Below are 20,561 nucleotides of genomic sequence, written 5' to 3' on the forward strand. Positions count from 1 at the left end.
TCTACAAATAACCAATACAAGCTGCTGACAAGCTGCTCTACTGACCAGCGGTTTAATGTGTTCTCTAGTGTATTTTCTCAGCCGTGAGGTTTATACTCCCTCCTGACTGACCATGACTAAAAAATGAGTGCGAATTAGTGGAAACAATCTGTATGTGTGGTTTGTCCAGTCTTGCAGGTTTCAGCTAATCTTCAGATTTGTCGCAAGCTTTAGTGAGCTTATGAGGTGCTGGTAGGGGGATTTTGTTACCTTTGGAGAGAGCCAGGTAGCTGTTCTCCCGTTTCCAGTGTTTATGCTGATCTTATAAGCTGATGGCTGCAGCTTCATAATTACTGAAGAGACACAAGAGTCGAGTCTAACTTTGAGTAAAAATGATAATAAGCATATTTGCCACAATGTAGAACCATTCCTTTAAAGAGTGTGAACTGTGCCATATCTGCAGACACAAGACAGAGAGAAATTAGGAACAAAGGCTCTCAGTTATTAAAGCTGCATGAACTCCTGAACTCTGTCTGACTTCAGAGCAGTGATATACACATCAAGCAAATGAGGCTGGGGGTGGTATGGCCTGCACGGGTGAGTGCTTGTCAGCATCTCTGGAGCGGTGGAGGAAGAGGAGGACAGCTTGGTCATAACAGCCATTAATCCACTTGGACTGCTCCAAGGTGACAAACAACCAGTGCTGTGACACATTGGCGAGATCCTGACAGAGATCCTGACAGATCACAGATACAGATATGTTTACAAATCGAAAGGGAGACCCAGACGGCAGAACAACGATATTATTCACTGAGCGAGCGTGTGCACTTACCTCATATGACATGGCTGCACAAATGAAAAATAATGACAGTCACTACAGAGGTTGACAGTTAGGAAGCAACATGGTGGGATTGTGATGGATGAAGCTGGAGATGGAGCTCAGGAAAAAGACACAGGTAGCCGTACAGCACCATGAGAGACGGGGGGGTGTGGGGTGTAGGGCAAGAGGAGTGAGTGACAGGGTGGTGCTGTCAGCTCCTCTGCGGTGCGCTCTTCAGGGGAGCCCCGGAGCGTGTTCTGTTAAGTAAACAGCTGCAGCGACGAGAGCTCCTCAAATATTAATAGGGAGTGATCCCCTCCTCTTGCCTTGTTCAAAGTGACATTCCCTGAAGTGGACGACGGCGCTGCAGAAGGGAGCAGATATGCCGGCCTCCTGTAACACAGTGGAGGCCACGAGGGCCGCCTGTGGCACCCATCAGCCCTGACAGAGCAGAGATCAACCAGGAGGCACCCAACCGCAGAGAGGCCCTCCCTATGGGCTGAAACACAACCCCCCTGTGGCTCATTATCATCTGTGCCATCACAAGAAAACGGTTCAGACTGCTGAGGAAAACACACTAAAACACAGTTGATTCCCACCGTCCCCAACCTCCATCTGTGCCCATCAGACGGAGATGAATTATAAATGAAAGGGTGCTCAATCTGAGAGGATCGATACTAACAAGGTCCAAGTTAGTCATGACAATTCTTCCTCTCTGTTTTTTACCTCCCATCTTCCCGCCACTCTCACTGCCAGCGTTTGCTTCTTAGGAGGAGAAAAAACAGAATAAACTGACTTCTATATGAAAGCTAAAAAGTCAAGCTAACAAGGCAGAATTAGCTACGTTTACAGCCATCGTTATGAAGTTATTCAAAAAGCTTATAACTGATGAGGGAGCTGATAAATGAATGAGACTCTATTCTGGCTCCTTTGATCGACCCACCACTCCCCAACACCCGCCCCATCACCTCTCCACTGACAGGCGGACCGGGGGAATTTTCTGAGGAGGAGTAATGGAGCTTGTCGGAGAGCTCCCTGCTTCACACCACTTAGCCTCTCCTCCAGCCAGGATGGTTGGAGATGTAGGGATGTATGGGAAGAGGGAGGGGGTGGAGAGGTAGGCTACTGATGAGGCTCCGCCGGGACTCGGAGCAGACTCCTCACCACCCAAACATTTCTCCTCACATCAGTCACGCCATGCGGGCAGAGAAGCATGCAGCAGCTACCTCCACCACCTCTCTTTCTTTCCTTCGTTAAGATGTTCAGTCCTGGCTCACCCTTGGGCTACGGTGCACTCTTCACACACACCTGCTGGGCGAACATGGTGTCCTGCTTCATCAATAATTCCTAGAGTCAATCGCCTCAATTAAGACTACTCCTTTGGCAGCAGCCTGAATGGGGCAGTGGTCTTGTTTTAGAAGAGGGTGAAAACCTGACGACTGCTGTTTTCAATCGGGACAAACCGAGCCTGGTCTCATTCCCAGAGTGTCAAATACTGACATTTTGTCACGCCTTTCTGCGTCTCATACAGACACACAAGGTTGTAAGTTCCCCAGCCTTGCTTCAGATGCACCAGGTTTTGAACTAATGTTAACACATCTGCAGCAATATTAGCCACTTGGAGCACGGTGATGTAGTACAGAGAGCCAGAAAGTCCACAAATGGAGGAAGGTGGGGTGGATGGATGGGTCAAACAAACATGATTCTCATCTAGGAGACTGTGGTTCATGTCCTGTCCATGGCAGGAGGGCTTTGTGACTTGCTGGGATGAGGACCTGGACCATTTGCTCTGAGTAATGCCACAGATAAGTTTACATTGGAGTTAGCTGAAAGCCTGGTGTGTCTCATATAGACTATAGCAATTACTTTTTTCAGAGACAAGAGAAATAATATAAAATAGTTAATGAAGTTAGCTTAAGCATTTTGTATGCCCAACAAGCAGCTTTCACAAGACCACATTCAGACAGAGACAGTGTTATTCAGGCCAGTTTTGTGGTGAGTGAGCTAATGGCTAAGAAGCTGAAACCTCATTCAGAAGGAGACTTTGTGAAGGAGAGCCTTGTTTTTGCCGTGGAGCTGCGAGCACCAGACAAAGTAAGATTGCTCCAAAGTGTCAGTTTGTCTGGAATAATTCATAGAGATGAAGAGAAAACCTGACGTGGAAACTAACTGACAGCAAATGTTTGTGCTTTGGCCTTCATGGTGGATGTTACCAAGAACCTCTCAGAGCTGAACCTCAAGCTCCAGCAGCTTCTCAGCTCTCTGCCTTCAAATGTGAAATTAAAGCTGTGGCAAGTGCAACTGGAAAGAGGAAACACTGCATTTTCCTGCTCTGCAAGAACAAAAGCTGCTACGACATCTGAATATGCTGCTGTGTGCGAAAACTCCTTCAGGCATTTGGTGAGAGGTTTCAGGACCTGAAAAGTAAACGAACTGAACATATTTGCTGGCTGGAACCAGCTGATGTGTCTGACAACCAGCAACATGAAATCATTGAGCTGCAGCAACGACAAGCTCAAAGGTACAACGACCTCCCTCTGGTCCAGTTCTATAAGCTGTATGTTTGTCCAGAGGACTTTCCCATTCTGAGACATGCAGTGAAGTTTGCGTCTCTGCTACTGTGAACAGCTCAGCCCAAAATGGACTCTTGCAAACAATCAGTTGTGCTCAAGACTGCCTGACCCAAACCTGGAAAACAGCTGTGAGAATCATCATCATCATCATCATCATCATCATCATCATCATCATCATCATCATCATCATCATCACTACCATCTGACATCAGACGCCTCACCAAAGAGAAGCAGTTCCAGCCACTGCAGAGGTTAGTGTGATATATGTGTTCAATAATTTAGTATGGCCCTCGAAGGATGTTATAAAAACTGAAATGGCCTTGGAAAAAGGATCCCCACCCCTGTGCTAAAGGGTACCTTGTGTCTCTGTATGGGACGCTGAGGGGTGAGAACCGGCTAAGAACCCATGTGAGATCAAAGCATGTGATAATTAAGTATGACATTAGCCCCAGACCTTAAAAACACAATGAAATTAAATAGATTTTCCAGGTTCTAATCCTCTGTCCCTGTGTGTATACAGTCTTTATTTTTATTTCATTTTTATCTTGTTTTTCTTGTCTTTTTTTTGTTTTTTTTCCCCTCCTCTTTTTGACTGAGCTGCTGTAACAGGCCAATTCCTTCAGTGTGGGATTAATAAAGCTTATCTTGTTAATAAAATAGACCTCTTAAAAAATATCTTGCTATATTTTTTGTTAAAGAAATAATCTCTTTTCTCTTCCCGTAAAGTGTAAAAACATTTTTGAGGATCACCTTGAACACGAGGGCGTATGCATAAATTTATCCAATAAAACGTGATCCGGGGTCATTAGTTAAACCTTGTGAACATTATTCTGCACTTGTGGGTCGTAGCAGCAGAACAGTTTCATGACTCAGAGGTGTGTTTGGAGCTCGGTTGGAAAAAGCTTTGCTTAGATTTGTAGAGAATGTGGTTGAGTCTGATTTGATCATCTTGAATCACTGTGACTAAACAGCACGTCAATGCACCACCAAGAAGAGTAGAAACAATCCCTGAAGGGTCCTTTTCCAACAAGTGCATTTCAGCTCAATTTTAAAAACAGGTCACTTGTTCTCTAAAATGAGTCATCATGAGTGTTTTCTGATCTGTCACCTCTTTCTGGCCTTTACAGCTACATATATTTTTATTTACCATCCTGATCTAAACATATGGAGGGAAGCTCATGGCTCACGGTTCCATGAACTATGAATGGCAGTCAGGTGATCGACCGCTTTGGTCAGACTGAATGTCTCAACAATGTTTAGATGGATTGCCATGAAACTTGTACAGACATGCACGTTCCCCTCAGGATGAATTGTAGGAACTTTTGTTTATTTTGTCCAACAGTTCAGTTTATGGGGCGGCACGGTGCAGCAGCAGGTTGTGTGCGTGCCTCACAGCAAGAAGGTTGCCGGTTCGATCCCCGGGTCGGGCGGAGCCTTTCTGTGTGAAGTTTGCATGTTCTTCCCGTGCATGCGTGGGTTCTCTCCGGGCACTCCGGTTTCCTCCCACAGACCAAAAACATGCTCATTAGGTTAATTGGTGACTCTAAATTGTCTTTAGGTGTGAGTGTGAGTGTGAATGATTGTCTGTCTTTATATGTTGCCCTGCAATCGACTGGCGACCGGTTCAGGGTGTACCCCGCCTTTCGCCCAATGGCAGCTGGGATAGGCTCCAGCCCCCCAGCAACCCTGAAAAGGATAGTTGGGTATAGACAATGGATGGATGGATGGATGGATGGATGGATGGATGGATGGATGGATGGATGGATGGATGGATGGAGTTTAGTTTATGACAAATAAAAACTAAAAACATTATCATCAGCCTCAGCTGCACTTTGTGCTAATTAGCACTTAGCAGTCGTCAGTATGATAATACACTGACTCAAAGATGGTGAACTATACCTGCTGGACATATTAATATGTCATTGTGAGCATGTTAGGATGATGGTGATGATTAGCATCTAGCTCAAAGCACAGACTCACTGAGCTGCTAGCAGGGCCGTAGACTCTCTAACTAATCTGGAGATTCGAGTTTCACTCCAGCCCGCTGAGGCCAGTTTGAGCGATGAAGACTGCTTGGTATAAGTTAGTGAAACGTATGCTTACATGAGACCAGTGTTGACACACTCTGCAATGTTACAACAACATCACACCACTTCCACATCTGCTGCTGTGTGGTAGAACAGTGAATGAAATGGTTGTTTTTCAGGTGACAACAGTGACCCTCTTTCAGAAGAAGTTAAATTTGGTCAGTTGTTCCATATTTATAGTGCTGTGAATAAGCCATGACGTCCCAAAGATGTTAAGATCAGCCCCTCTGCCCTGCTTCACCCTGCCCTGACAGGTTGTTATGTCTGCATGGTTGAGCACAAGTTGCATAAGTGTTTCAATATTTCATAGGCCAAAATGAAAAATGCATCTCTTTGAACTATAAGTGCATGGTTGGAGTAGGAGGAAGAGGGCAAGCTGGTGGGGTCGTGAGGTGAAGGAAGAACTATGAAAATATAGAGGATGAGCAGAAATAAACGGGTCGCATCTCAGTGCAGTGACAGACTCATAACCTTCCTATTCAAGGAAACTCTGCACTGCAGCCTGAATGAGGTTCAAACAACAACTAAGACCTGTGACTGAACTGACTGCTGAGTGCACTTTGCCTAAGCGGAGGATGCTTTTCATAAACAACAAGACCTTGAAGATTAATTCTGGAGCAGCTGTCCCATGCCACAACCTGCCAAACGCCATGCACAAAGAAAAGGATTGACAAGCAAACACCTTCAGGTCGTGCTGGGGTTGCCCCCACAGAGCTGAACTCAGACAGCTTCAGATTGAGGGAGTGATAGCTTTAAGTAAAAGAGAGAGAGAAGTTTTGCAGCCGCTACACATCAGCTGTAAAGGCTTTGGATTTATACTGAGTATGCATGCCCTGGAGTGAGGATAAATGTAAACAAAGCGACATCTAAGAATAACCTCCATTTGGGTTAATATGAAGACAAATGTGTACTTTCTCGAACACGTCTTGTTAATAGATGTGGCTGTTCAAATGTGATCTTGCGTTTGCATTGATTCAGCTCACAGAAACAGCTTTGATTAAATAGAACTGTGGGTATTTCTGAGAAGCAGATTTGTATCATCCATTAAGTGGAAAAAAGTCTCACATGATGTATGGACATGCTGGGTGATCCATTTAAAGGAGCTCATTAGCTCAGTATGAGATGTGTTCATGTCAATATGCTGCTTTCACTCTTTTCTCTTCTTCCCTTTTTCATCTCATTTCCTTTCCTCTCCTTTCCCTTTCATTTCCTTTTCCTTTTCATTTCATTTTCTTTCCTCTTATTTCTTTTCATTTCCTTTCCTTTCCTCTCCTTTTCTTTTCCTTTACTACAAATTTCCTTTCCTCTCCTCTCTTCCCTCCTTTCCTTTCATCTCCTCCCATCTGCTCTCTTTTCCTTTTCATTTCCTTTCCTCTCCACTCTTCTGCACTGTTCTCCTTTCCTTTCCTTTCCTTTCCTTTCCTTTCCTTTCCTTTCCTTTCCTTTCCTTTCCTTTCCTTTCCTCTCCTCTCCTCTCCTCTCCTTTCCTTTCTTCTCTTCTCCTCTGCAGCAGTCATCAGACGCAGAAAGAAACAAAGGCTCCTTCTCTCAGCTGGAGCTGGGAGGAGCTGTCAGTCCCTTCAGCTCTGTTTGATGATAGCATTTCAAATGACACTTTGATCCTCACTCCACACTGTTTGTTTTGCCTCTATGATGAAATTCGGCTCGAGAGGCGTGCAACAGGGCACATCATTAAAATGTGGCTCAAACGCAAAGAGCCACGCTCGTCCCTAGAAACCACTCATGACAATTTTTTGACACATCAGCATAAAGAAGACGACAGGGTAGGTGTTGGAGGAACAGTAGGGACGAACAGAAATCATGTACTGTCCCGGCAGATAACGCTCCTCTGAGGTGACACCAAAGCTGAGTCAAAACTCGGGTCTTTCTCTAAAGACTGAATGAGAATGAATGAATTTAATGAGGCAGCTCTGTCAGAGTCTTATCTGCGGTCTAGAAAGAGTGAAGCACAAACTCCTGCCTTCTAGAGAAAATGAGGAGTATATTTGGAGATACGACTACTAATAAAAACTCAAATTCAACCTCAAATGAAAGATTTTCTTTGACTAAAGCATCGCTCCCCTGAAGAAAACATTCAAGGACACAAGACTGAACAAATGAAAGAATTCATTCTACACATTTTTCAAGTTATTTGCTATTTGATCTTTTTTCCTTCATATCTATAACAAGCTTAAAACCAAAGCTTACTAATCCTCCTCTCCACAGGTCTTTCCACAATGAATATGAACATAATTCACCAACTCTTAATCTCACTGGAGAAATCAGCCTTTGTTTAAGAATAATGGTGGAAATGCGCAAAAATGAACAGCCCAAAATGTAAGTCTGAAAGAGTTGGCTCTTTTCTTTCCAGGGTGATAATTCTGCTATTGAAGATTTCCAGAGCCACAGCTGAAATAGTATGCAAATATCCACCCCATGGGGTGCAGACTGGCTGACATATTATCAGCAGAGAGACAGCCGTCGCATTTTTAGGTTTGAGTGCGGTCAAATCAAAAGACGGAGGCACGATTAAAAAGGTGTACTGTGAAGCAGGCGAGACAACAGGAGCACTTTAAACAGGATGCCAGCCCTGTTGGGGATAGGATGCTGAGGCCTCCTGTGGAGACAGGAGTGCCTGGCAACCTACATAAAGCCCACAGAGATAAGACAGACGTTTGGAAAGCCAAACAATGAAAAATGAAAGCATGTAAAAATGAAAACAAAGGGTTATCTGGGTGAAGGAAAAGTGAAATGATTCCCAGGAAGAGCTGATTTCAACAGCCTCCCAAAGTGGTCTGTGGGCGAAAGAATTCAATTCAATTCAACTTTACTGTCATATTATACTCAGGTATATTTTAGAAGCAAAAAGCTTATAAGCTGGTGTCACACTCAACATACATGACGTACAATACATACAACATGACAGTGTGGGACAACAAGGCAGTCCATGAGAACACAACTGTGTAGCTGTCAGGGTACGAGTCAGTGAAGTGTCAGTGGAGTTGTTATGATATAGGCCTCATATAATAAATAACAGTAACAATAGGAGTGAAGGGATGCAGGAATGGCTCTGGAGAGGTAGACAGTTTACTGTCCAGTGTTTGGTTGTATGGGGTAAGCAGTTTCTCTCCCAGCTCTGGGACAGCAGCTGTTTCTCAGTCTGGGTGTGTGTGTCTGTACAGTCCAGAACCTCCTACCTGCCAGGGTGTGGGTGTGTGGGGTCAGTGATGATACCGTGGGCTCCACTCCAGCATCTGTTGTCGTAGATGTAGATGTGAGTGGTAGAGCAGTCCTTGTGATTCATTGGGCCGTCTTGACCCCCTGCTGCTTGGACTTGCGGTCAGATGCTGTGGTGTTACCAGTTAGCAGCTGGTCAGCGTGATCTCCATGCACCCGTGCATCGGGTGAAGGGAGAGAGAAGCCTGGTGTTTAGGTTAACCTTCCTCGGTCTGATGAGGAAGGTTAACTGTGCTTTTTTGATGATGTGTGAAGGTTCCATGAGAGGTCCTCTGTGATGTGGACTCCTGGGCCCTTGAAGTTGTTGACTTAATGTGAAAATGACTGACTGGATCCTATTCAGATCACTGAGTGTCTGTGGCTATGATATGTGCTGCTTTATCCTGCCTGACAGTCTCCCACTTTACACATTAGACAGAGATTCAGTCCAAAAAGAGTGAAGCAGTGGCTTGATGAAGACTAGGGCATGGCAGAGGACGGACACAAGGGCAGGGCTGCCAAAAAAGATGATCTCCGTGGCATGAAGTCACCACCCCACTGTTTTTTCAGAGTCAGTGTGAATTCCATGCTGGTTTTCCCTATTTTGCACAAAAAAGTTCCTTACAAAGAGGTAAAAAAAGGCTAACATTGACTGAAAATCCTGCTGACATAGCACTTCAAAAGAACACTAAGACCGAAAGCACTAAACCATCATTCGTAACAAGAGAAATCCACCATCTGAGGATTCAATTCAGACAAGAATTCCACTTTTTCTTGTTCAATGGAGAAAACTTGAAGCAGCAGGATTCATAAGTTCTGTTCTGTCTGGAACTACACAGAGGCTGCAGCCTGACACGTGGGGGGGGGGGGGGGGGGACACAAAAACACACATTAGGTTCACATGCAGACCATGTCAACTTAATTCAGTGGAAAACTGCACCAAAACATCTATTTTGTATTTGGCTCTGGTGACTCAGTGTTTGATATTACACTGGATCTCGACAAACAGCAGACTGAATAATGAGAGGAAATACTAAGAAGGGCTGCACCACTGGTGCATTTGCTGTACCGGGATGTTTTGGTGCTTATGTGTCTATATTCTTCCTCGGGCCCACAAACACTGAAATGTTTTCTCAGGCTGTTCACTGCAAAGAGACACTCTGACTTTATCCTCTGTGGCTCCTGAACCTCAGAACTCAAACAGACATATTCTCCGGATTACACCGCTTTATTAAATATCAATCTGTACAACAGTTTGCCAGCCCAGCCCAGCACCCAAAAAAGTCTGAAAAAATCTCATAAGCAAACTAAGAAGTGACGCATAATGATAAAACACAGCAATTAAGTTAAAATCAAATTATGAGCTGATAGAAGAAGACGTGGTAATGGCTGGTATACCCCATTGTGTCTGGTAAACGATGCTCGAAGGAGCCCATTGGACATAGCAAAACTGCCTCTCCCCATCATTAAGTTATTAGATTAGCCCGGGGCAGCGAGTAAACAACTTTAGACATCTCGCAGTAGGCATATATATGTCCCACCAGTCCTCTCTGTTATTGGATTACTCCGGGAAACTTCTCCAGAAGACAAAATGACTCCATGGAAAGCGTGAGGCAGGGGATGATTATTGGAAAGCAGATGATGGGAAGAAGAGAGGAAAGGCCTGCTCAGGCCAGAGTCCTGGAACACTTTGGATCGAGCGGCTGGCTAACGAGCAGGAGACAGGGAACGAGGGCAGCGAGATCTGATTTTGATTACTGGCTGCTTGATGGAGAAGCAGCTCAGGCCTGCCAGGTTCTGCGTCATCCGCCTCCTGCCACATCTCGTTTGGGTTACTGCCACAGCAAATGTCCATTCAGCACTATCTGAGACAAATGAGGGCAAACTCTTCTCAAGGTCAACAACCACCTCCACTGGGGCCACAGGGGGTCTGCCATTCTAATTCCTTATACACTTAGAGTAATTAAAACCCATCCAGAAGAAGCGGGGGAGGTCGATAGAATTTTTTGAGACTGCTAATGAGATGCTAATTTGTTGGCCCACTAGGAATGAGGTATGAAGAACTCAAGGACACAAAACAAGATTTATTCACACTTCTGTTGAGTGAACTTTTTCATTTACGGTGTGTGTCCCACACGTCCTCACAGATATTCAGCGAGTTTGTTGAGTAGTGCACACCGCAGGTTGTCCGGTGTCTTTATGTTTGATAAAAAGATATGAGCATCCTTTCAAGCTCCTTCCAAACTCCCGATCATTTACAGAGCGTCGCCCCTGTGAGTTCAGAGTAAAGTGGAGAGAGCTCCCCTGCCTCGCAGCAACGAGTGAAGCCACATACAGATCGCCCTCATGCTGCCTGAAAGTAGTCCAAGTCAGACCTGTTTTCGAACACCCCACTGTGCCAGCGTTCTATGGACTCATTGAGTCATTTCAGGAGCACCAGGCTAGCTGTCCCACTTTTTTCAGCAAATATCACACAGACTCTGATATCTGCACACACACTCGCGCTGCTCAACTTTCCTCCCTACATATTTGACTTTATAAGCAATCGGCCCAATCCTGTCCCCTCATGTTTATTAATTGCGTTTGCTCTTTGGACTCAAGTGTGACTCCCCTCTGGGTGAAGACTGCTCCTCAGGCTGCAGAGGAGCATCGAGCTGTGATGAAACTGAGCAGACAGCAGTGTGGTCTTGCTCTATCCACTAGCACTGCAGTCAGCAGAGGCTCATTTTATGATGTGCGATTTTACACAAGCGGTGCACAACAAAAAAGTACACAGATCCTGCCTGCACTGCCACACCGGCTTTCAGCTCTTACACAGTAAAAATCTCAACAACTCATTTTTAAAAACTTAAATAAAAGCTTGCCTCATTAACAGGGAGGATAATCTGATTTCTAATCTGCAGGATCGGGCTCAGGCTGAGCATCACAACAGCAGCAGCAGCAGGGCTTCTCTGAAGGACACATCGCTGGGGAAATAACAACAATTAGAGCTGCCAATCATCCAAAATGCCAGAAGATGGTTCTGGATGAGTTTCTGCTTGGTCGTGCAGCTATAAAGGGGATACAGGCATAGAATATGGGTGAGGGTGAGGGAGAGGGGAGAGCATGAGATGTGCACCATAATCACATCGCAAACATAACACTGTGCTTAGGTCAGCTGAGCCACAGTGTCGAGACATTGTTTTGGAACTGAGCTGCAGCCTCAAAGTGGAATATTAGAAGGTGGAAACCCGGAAAAACAGACCCTACACTTCCCATAATGCTACTCGCTAGCATCTCTTTGTTAGACCTGTCAGGAGAACAGCCCAGGTTGCAAGAAAGGTTTCAGATTACCCTGATGACATCACTAGGTTTATTTTCTGCAGACTTTGTGAGCCTTCACTGAGGCTAAGCTAGTTATTGATGGTCCAATAAAACCTCCAAAGGTTGGCTGCTTGTACAACCACAATGCTTTGTTTTTCTGCACATTTAATACTTTGATATGCAAAGTGTGTCACAGCTTCGGAGTCATTGGACATTTTGGACCAAGTGATTCTATGTGACTGAAAAGTAAACAGACTTTGAAGTGCAGAATCAGTGTAATGGCCCTTTAAACATTCTTATGTCACCCTTACCACAGTGCTCTGCCCTCAGCACTGACTCAAAAATCTGCAATACATTTCATGTATCAAGTTATCTTCAGGCCGCTGATGACGTGCAGCATCACATACTAATACGCTCTTCAGAAATATTGGACTCCATAATTTATTTTCTAAATTAAATTCTCAGCATGAACACGATCAGCTTCTCATTTTAAGAAATTAGATTTAAAGATGAGCATCCTGCACAGGTTTACAGATTCTCATTTTGAGCTAAATCAGGCCATTGAGTGCAAATCAGTCAGAGCACGCGGGGGAAGATGGTGTTATCATCTCGCTAATGTGAATCAAAATGAAATCCAAGAGTCTGTCACATATCAGAGTGGATGCTGCAGTTTATCCATTACGTAGTGTTTCCCTGGTACACTGCGAAGAGATCATCTGAGGCTCATTAGATTGTCAAATGGCTTATGAGACATTCTGCACAAGAGGCACGCATCATTAGAAATTCCTAATGCTGTACCTATTTCCTGGTATTGATCTCGAAGAAGCCTAATGTTAAAGCAGCCTGTCATCTTACTGCTTAAAAGACAAAGAGAGACACAGCCATTACTTTTTCTATTGTGTGGAGAAGTTGACTTCAAAAGGGCGAAAACCTCTGGTGTAGTCGGAGGCTTGGGAAAGCGGAGCAGGGCAGGTGGAGCTGGAAGGAGAGGGGGATGCAGGGATAGAGAGAGAGCGCTCAGAGATGGGAGATAGAGGAGTGGAGAGGGGAAGCCCTTTGATCTCTGGCAGAAGTGAGCGCTGAAGAAAAGAGACAGAGAGCAGCAAAGAAGATTGCAAACAAGGCATGCACTCAATTCCCAATAGTAGCACGAGCGCGAGAGGAAAAGGCAGACAGAGGGAGGAAGACAGAAGGAGAAAGAAAAGTCAAGTAGATTGAGCGAGACAGAGATGGAGAGAGCCGATGTCAGGGTCAGAAAGAGAGAAAAAGAGAAGAAAAGAGGAGAAGAGAGAGAGAAGATGAAAATGAAGCAGAGGGAAACAGATAAGACCAGGATGTTAAAAGGATTTCAGTTCAGGGCTGTTTGGGGAGTTCTCTCAAGCCCTATGCTAAAGCAATTAGTATTGAACCCCTTCTAGGAAAGTGCAGCCAAACCACAGCAGCAGTCTCTAACATAGTTAGCGTGTAACAACCAAGTCAAGCAAACCCCACGGTGCCCATTAAACCCCAAGTTTTAATTGGCATGTCAGGATGGTGCTGTGTTTCACAACCAATGAATGTGCGCTCTCAAAAAAGTTGGTCCAGTGAGTCTGCACGTCCCTCTTCAAGTAGAAACCCCAAGACAGTAAACAGAGCTGCTGCGCTGGATGGAGAAGGCCTGTGTCGCATGATAACAAACGCTCAACATTAAATGTGAAAGGGATATTTCAAAACAACTGCTACTAACATGGCTGCACGATGGAAGAAAAGTTGTGTACCTCGTTGTTGCCCGGGAGTTGAAACCAGCTTATAAAGTTTACAACTGCCACTTTAAATTCGTGTTGACGTTCTTGTTTAAAGTGTAAAAAATGCAACGTTTACTGTCCTGTAGAAATTAGGACATAATGGTCAATTCTAATACATTGAGTTAGGGTAGAGCAAGTTAACAGTATAAACAGTCAATGAACTGATGAGTCAGTATCTCTGCTGCCATATCTTGCAAAAGTCTTCAGCCTACCGAGTCGAGCAAGGGTGTGTGTGTTCACCTGTGAGAGGAAACGCCTTTCTCCTCTCAAAGGTTACGTAGTTGTGTTAGTCCCCAAGAAAGTGTTTGAAAGCCTGTGTTTACCACAGCTACACACTTTTTTATCATGTAGTCATGATAACAATTTCATTTTTACCTTGTTGAAAGTGGTGAAGAAGTACTCATATTTACTGAAGTTAAACTACCAATAAAACAATCTAAATACAGTTACAAGTAATTACAAGCAATTTGCAGAATTCAGTCACTCTCATTGCAATAAACTAGTGCTGTCAATCGATCAAAATATTTAATTGCGATTAATCTCATGAATGTCGTAGTTAACTCAAATTAATCGCACATTTTTATCTATTCTAAATGTCCCATTAATTATTTTAATAGTCTTATCAACATGGAAAAGTGGATAGGCTTGCTTTGTGCAAATGTTTTTTTATTGAAAACAACAACATGTAACATTCACATTTGAATGAATCAAGTCTCACACAATTTAACACTGTCAATTAACAGATGACAAAAAAATAAATAGTTACAAAAAAAAGCCCCTTCAACAGCCCTTTCTAAGGGATCAAAACAGGGTGATACAAGATAAAGTTACAAACTGCACATCATTGTAAACTAGGACTCAGCCTATAGTGCAGTTAAACCATGGCTGAAACTTTCCTTTCTTAAGTTTCCTCTGAACATAATAACATCCGTATGCCTCTGTCCAAAGCCATCCATTGTCGCCTGGTTTTGACAAGGAGGCGGCAGAGAATTTGCATCCGCCGTGTGTTTGGCCATCAAGTGGTATTTCAGACTGGATGTGCTGCGGTGATAATTCAGTTCACACCGTCAATACACACAGATAACTTTGGTCTTGTTAGTCGACCCATCTGGCAACTTTTTGAAACTAAACTTTCCATTCAGAATCTTGTTTGCATCCATTTCGGCATTTCGTGTTTGACATCCAGACAAACCGGTAACCTACTCTTTCACAGCTAGCGAGCAGGCAAGACCAAACACGTGTGTGGGACGTGCCTATTGTTTTGTTTCCTGTTTACAATCGGATCCTGTAGTTTTTCTTACGTTACTAGGAGTGGCCACAGCTTATAAAAACCTACAAATTCACTAGATCACAAAGTTAACGCAGTTCTCGCAATAAAAAAAAATTATGCTGTTAAAACTGATTTGCGTTAACGCGTTAATAATGCGGTATTTTTGACAGCACTGCAATAAACACATTCTCACCCACTGAAACACACTTTGCACTGTGATGCGCACCAGCAGCAGAAATCAAACCCAACATCAGTGTTCATACTTGTTTCTAATGATGTGATTATGTCAACTGAAAAGAATATAAATCAGTTCAGAGTGCACACGCGAGTTCAATGTTGACAAAACAGTGGATGTGAAAACAATGTGAGATGCAGAGGAGGAAGAGTGCGTGTAAGAGGAGGAGGATGAGGAAGAGCAAGAACAAAAAGAGCAATTTCAGATGAAATCCTTTTTGGTGGAATTGTAAGGACTCCAAACAGGCTGTCATTGTTGATAGTCCTTCATAACAATGCCATGCAGCTGTGTGAAATACAGCATAAAGGTGTTCAAGACCATGTAAATTTTGAAAGAATCAACAGTGCCAGCCTTCCTACGACTGACCGTGTCCTCCAACACAACAGAGCAATCATGATGCAAGTCTACAGAGTACACCAAGGGCAACTGAGAAAGCTTCAAAGACCCATGAGTTCAGTGCGTGCAAATAAGTGTACGTTCAAACACACTTTAAGCACTGATGCTTCCAGTACAGCACAATACTACTACTGTCAAACTGCTCTGTTGGACTGTATGTATATCAGGATTACATCTACAGCAGAGGTCTGTCTTTCTGCAGCGCTTTGAAATTTGAAAAATTTGTCCCATTTAACGTATGTGTTTGAACTGGATTCAATGGAATTTTTGTTTTTCTACACATTTTATACTTAACTATTTCATACATTTTACACTTTAATATGCAAAGTGTGGGTATGTTTATCATACATGATGAACATTTTTTCTGTGGCTACACGTCCTGAATGCAGTGCTTTTCATTATTGATGCAGTGTGTCATAAATGCCCAGTAGTAGTTGATATACTGACTGCGTGTATGATCTGAAAGAACTGCTTCATTTTGAGCACACACAAAATGGTTTCAAGGTGATTGTTTGACTCTTTGAAGAGTCAGAGGTTTTGTGAATGCAGCTTGGAGAAAAGGGTAGAAGGTGTCATTAAATACATCTTAGTAATTGTTAAAAACAGTAATACTGATGCACCAAAGAGTAAGTAGCATTTTACTGCTGTAGCTGCTTGAGGTGGAGCTAGTTTCAACTACTTTACACACAGTTCTAATACACAAACATCTGTAAATTGTTTTGACTTTTCTCTAAATGTTCTTTGTGAAATTTTGGATGATTTGACGTCTCTGGGCATCAAATAGTTATTTAAATGAAATTGGACTGTAAAATAAATGAAAGCAAACACACATGCTCCACTGTGTCCACCTACATCGTATCAGCCGGGAAAATCTTTGCCTCCAGAACATCCTCAGTTCTTTAAAGCAACAATTCAGCAAGGAAAAGCTGATTTGACAGTGTCACTTAACAACACATCTGCTTCTGTCATCAGACCAGGCATCATTTCACTGTTCAGTTAGTCCCCCTGCAGTCACCTGCCTCACGCGCCTTCATCCTCGTCTTCACAGCCGGTTGAACCTCGGTGTCTCCAGGTTTGTCTAGATGTGCATTTCTCACATCCCTGCTGCACAGAGCTGTTATTTTGAATACATCCAATAGCTAGAACCAGTCAAACCAGTCGGTCTCCTCTGACCTCGCTCATCTGTGAGTGTTTTCCAGGACCACTGCTGACTGGCGTTTTTCACTGTGAATAACAGACATCACTGACTGCAGTGCGCCAAAATCTCAGGAGGCTGTCACTTTCCGGAACAACATGTCTAGCACCGGCAGCCACACTACATCTAAAGTCACTTTTCAACCGCACGTCTCTGCCATTCTAACATTTAGTTGAGCAGCAGCTGAGCGTCTCATCCCTGTCTGCGTGCATTATGCTTCTTCTTTATTTATATTTGACTCACTGTCTGGAGGAGTGAGCTGCTGACGTGAAGAGGAATGTGTAGCCAAGAACGTGGATTGACTGAGGACGTCAATTATCCGCTGAAAACTGTGTTTCTGATTTTTTTTTTTTTTTTTTTTTTTGTCTCAGTGCTACTTCAAAAAACATCTTGTCTGTTTTGGATAAGCTGTTCTCACTGCTTACCTTGGAATATGGCAGCATTCTGGATGATAAGACGTTTGAGTTGAGCACTGACAACCTGCAGGCCAGACTCCATGTTGCTGCGTGCCGCTACCTGATACCGCTCCTCCATCTTCCTGGAACAGCAGGTCGGGCCTTTGGTTTGGCAAACCTGCAGATCCGCACCTGGCAGGGTATCAGCAGAGACAGGACAGAAGTCTAGATGAGCAGAGGGAAGGAGCTGCAAAGCCACTGTTGTTTGATTTTCACAGAACAGAAGCCGCTTCCTTCACACACACAAAAAAAGATTCAGCTGCATCATCTGCATGCTGAACGCAAGAAACACTATCTACAGCAGATTCTGCAGCCTTAATGAGCGTATGATCATTATGTAGAGGCTGTGTTATTTAGCAGGGGTGAAGTCAAAAATAAACTGTGGCTAAAAATGAGTCATTTTGATGTGCGTTCAAGCAATGTACCAAAGCTATGTTGTTCTCCTCAGAGATCAATTTGGTCAACAGAAACTTTCCCACTCCAGGCTACACTTTTCATACAGAGGATCAAAAAAAGTATTTTCTAGGCATGCGAGATGAGAGCCAGGAGCAGTTCAGCGCGTAGGCAAACAAACCCAGGTTTCAGCATGCTTTCACTATGCACGATATTAAAAAAAAAAAAAAAACGCCACGAGTAGGACTGAATGTGATGAAAAAACATTTCTGTACCTGGTCACTGACACTACAAGTTGTTTACACAGATGAGAAATAATTGGATTCTCAGAGTTCTTTTGAAAGGTGCAGATGTAAGCCCCGCCGATGCAAAACTACGGTGACGGCGGTGTGTCATCGGGGCAACGTAGCTACACACAACCGGATCAAAGAACAAACGCCCTGAAGAAATTAATTCCATTTGAAAAAATGCCAGAGAGGAGGGCGATAAAGACTGCAAGGTTGAAATTCAGGCTGATCAAGGATAGCAAAGCTGCCTCAGCTGCTGCAAGAGTGACGGTGAATGAACTGCAGCGTTGTGTGATGATGCACTGAAGGACATCTTTGACAAAAAGCCATTCTCTCTTGTTTTACTGCATGAACATCCCTCTACTATCACTGTGCCTCAGTAATGCTGCAAAAAGCAGAAATTCCAGTCTGAAAGTGTAATTCAAACTAATGTGTTTTTTAATGAAGAGGGAACTACATGAATGTATGCAGCAGTTAGCACAATTCTGTGTCAAAACACCTCCATTGAAAAAGAAAGGTCCAGTGGAATATAGACAAGCGATACATCACCAGCGTATTCTCACATCACTGCTTGAAAAGGATGCACGCACACACACACACACACCACACAGACACTTATAAATAGGGCACAAGCATCTGATGTTTAAGTACAAAGAGGAGTTCCCTCTCCTTAGTGCTTCCCTCCCTCTTGCTCTGCCCCATGTGGGTGTTGAAAGCTTCGGCGGAGGCTGCGTCGAGGAGTTGTCTGCAGGATCTGCTGCCTGAGAGGCGTCAGTGACAAGGCCCTGATTGATGGTGTGGTAAACAAATGTCAGGGGAGTCTGCCAGCTTCGGCTGCTCAGGGTGCGGTGGATAAGGAGACGGAAGCGCAGAGATTAATTTGGAGGGAGGCCTCAGATTGAGAATATATATATTTATATCAGAAAAGTCTTGATAACAAGCGTGTCAAAAGGCAGAAGAAAGGCTTTTGCCAAGACAGAGGCTTTATCTTAGTATAAAAAGTGAATATCTCTATTGAGGCTTTGTCTCTCTGAGATCTTCAAACAATGGATCTTCAGAAACTGAGCTCTGACTGTAACAAAGAAAACAGCAGGCATGGAGGGAAGTTAAACTAGCAGGAAATGCAACAGAGTGACAGTCCTGATAATTAATAAGTACTGTGGAGTCAAACAGAGAACAGCTTCAGCTAACTCCCTCCTGACTCCCATCAGAGTTTAGGTGTAGCGTCTAATGAGTGAAAGAAGCAATAAAACTGTCACACAGCACCTTTTGTATGCATACTGACAGGCTTAATATCTTAAATCAATACCGACAAAGGACTCCTGACAGATAAGATCAAGTTAATTTCAGACTGCAGGGGCAAAATTATTAAGCTGTCAATAGCACCATAGGTGAGGTGAGTGCGGCCGGTGCAGGGAGGAGACGAGGATTTAGCAATTATCTCCGGCAAAACAGACAGTTTCATCTGCACGTTTGCCGCTTTGCGGATGATAAATGCGTTTCATTACAGAAGTTCCACAGCAGCGAGGAATAACAAGTGAGGGATTCGGCAGGAAAATGATTCCCCGTAGTGTTTCACAAATAATAAAATCACACCGTCTAAATAAAGCCTTCTTTCTGACTGACAGATCACTTGGGAATAAGCTTCCTGCTTCTCCTCTTTGCTTTAGGCTCAGCTCTCTTCCTCCTCCCCCCACTTTTTTTAGTCCTTGTCATCGCTGCACAGTTTTGTTCTGAGCTTGTTTCACTTCACCTACCTTGAGCTTAATAGCTATCGGGCACCAAGAGCACCTTTCTATCAGTCTGTTATTGGTTAATTAGTCGATTTTTGTGTCCTGATGGCCAATTCTCTGAAAGAAAATGAAGAAAGACAAGGCGCAGGGCTAGGAGCAATTTAGATGTAAATTTCCCCAACATGCAATCTCAGTCCAAGGTGAGGCCTTTAAATTATTACGTACTTTCAATCAATAGCCTGTAATGGTGGGCCAGACAATTCGACATGCAGAACAGCTGCCGTTTTCATGAGTGCCAAGGTCTTTGAATGTCTTTTTAAAAGCGCATTGATCGCCCTCCAGTTTGTCAGAGCAATATCTGACGGTGCTTAGCTGCCCGTCTGATGACAGAAAGTTTCTGCTGAAATGCCACGGGTGAAAACTCCAGCAGGGGCTCAAACGGGCCTGTGTACACACAGACGAGCGCAGTCCCTCCCCTCACTCCTTTAACAAGCTCGGGGACTCCAAGCCAAGGGAACGGGGACAGCCACAAATACAGTATGTGTAGTTTTCCCGCACCAATTAGAAAGCTATCACTATGCAAGTTTAATGATGGAGACCATGGGGGAAAAACAAGTTGTATTAAGATATAGAATATGTTAAAAGCTGTTCATTATGAGCATAAATTATACATCGACTGCCAGCGAGTCGAAGCATGTGGGGACTCCTTGGCTTCCTCTCCAGGGCAAAATAAGCCAGTGTCACTTTGTAGAGACAATAAATGAAATTAAGATTTAGAACCAACCTAAGGAATAATAATATCATTAGCTACTGGGGATTACAATGGTTTTAAGTA

The 20,561-nt window shown here is 43.8% G+C and overlaps 1 protein-coding gene across 1 annotated transcript in view; it reads right to left on the reverse strand.

The window, feature by feature from the left end:
* Positions 1 to 20,561, reverse strand: part of gpc3 (glypican 3) — a 100,016-nt gene that overhangs the window by 73,548 nt on the left and 5,907 nt on the right. Inside the window, exon 2 of the mRNA XM_070963486.1 lies at positions 17,284 to 17,445. Within this exon, the coding sequence (XP_070819587.1) occupies positions 17,284 to 17,445 (162 nt within the window). The remainder of the gene's footprint in view (positions 1 to 17,283; positions 17,446 to 20,561) is intronic.

The sequence above is a fragment of the Chaetodon trifascialis genome, chromosome 5 (assembly GCF_039877785.1).
Source record: "Chaetodon trifascialis isolate fChaTrf1 chromosome 5, fChaTrf1.hap1, whole genome shotgun sequence".
NCBI classification, from domain to species: Eukaryota; Metazoa; Chordata; class Actinopteri; order Chaetodontiformes; family Chaetodontidae; genus Chaetodon; species Chaetodon trifascialis.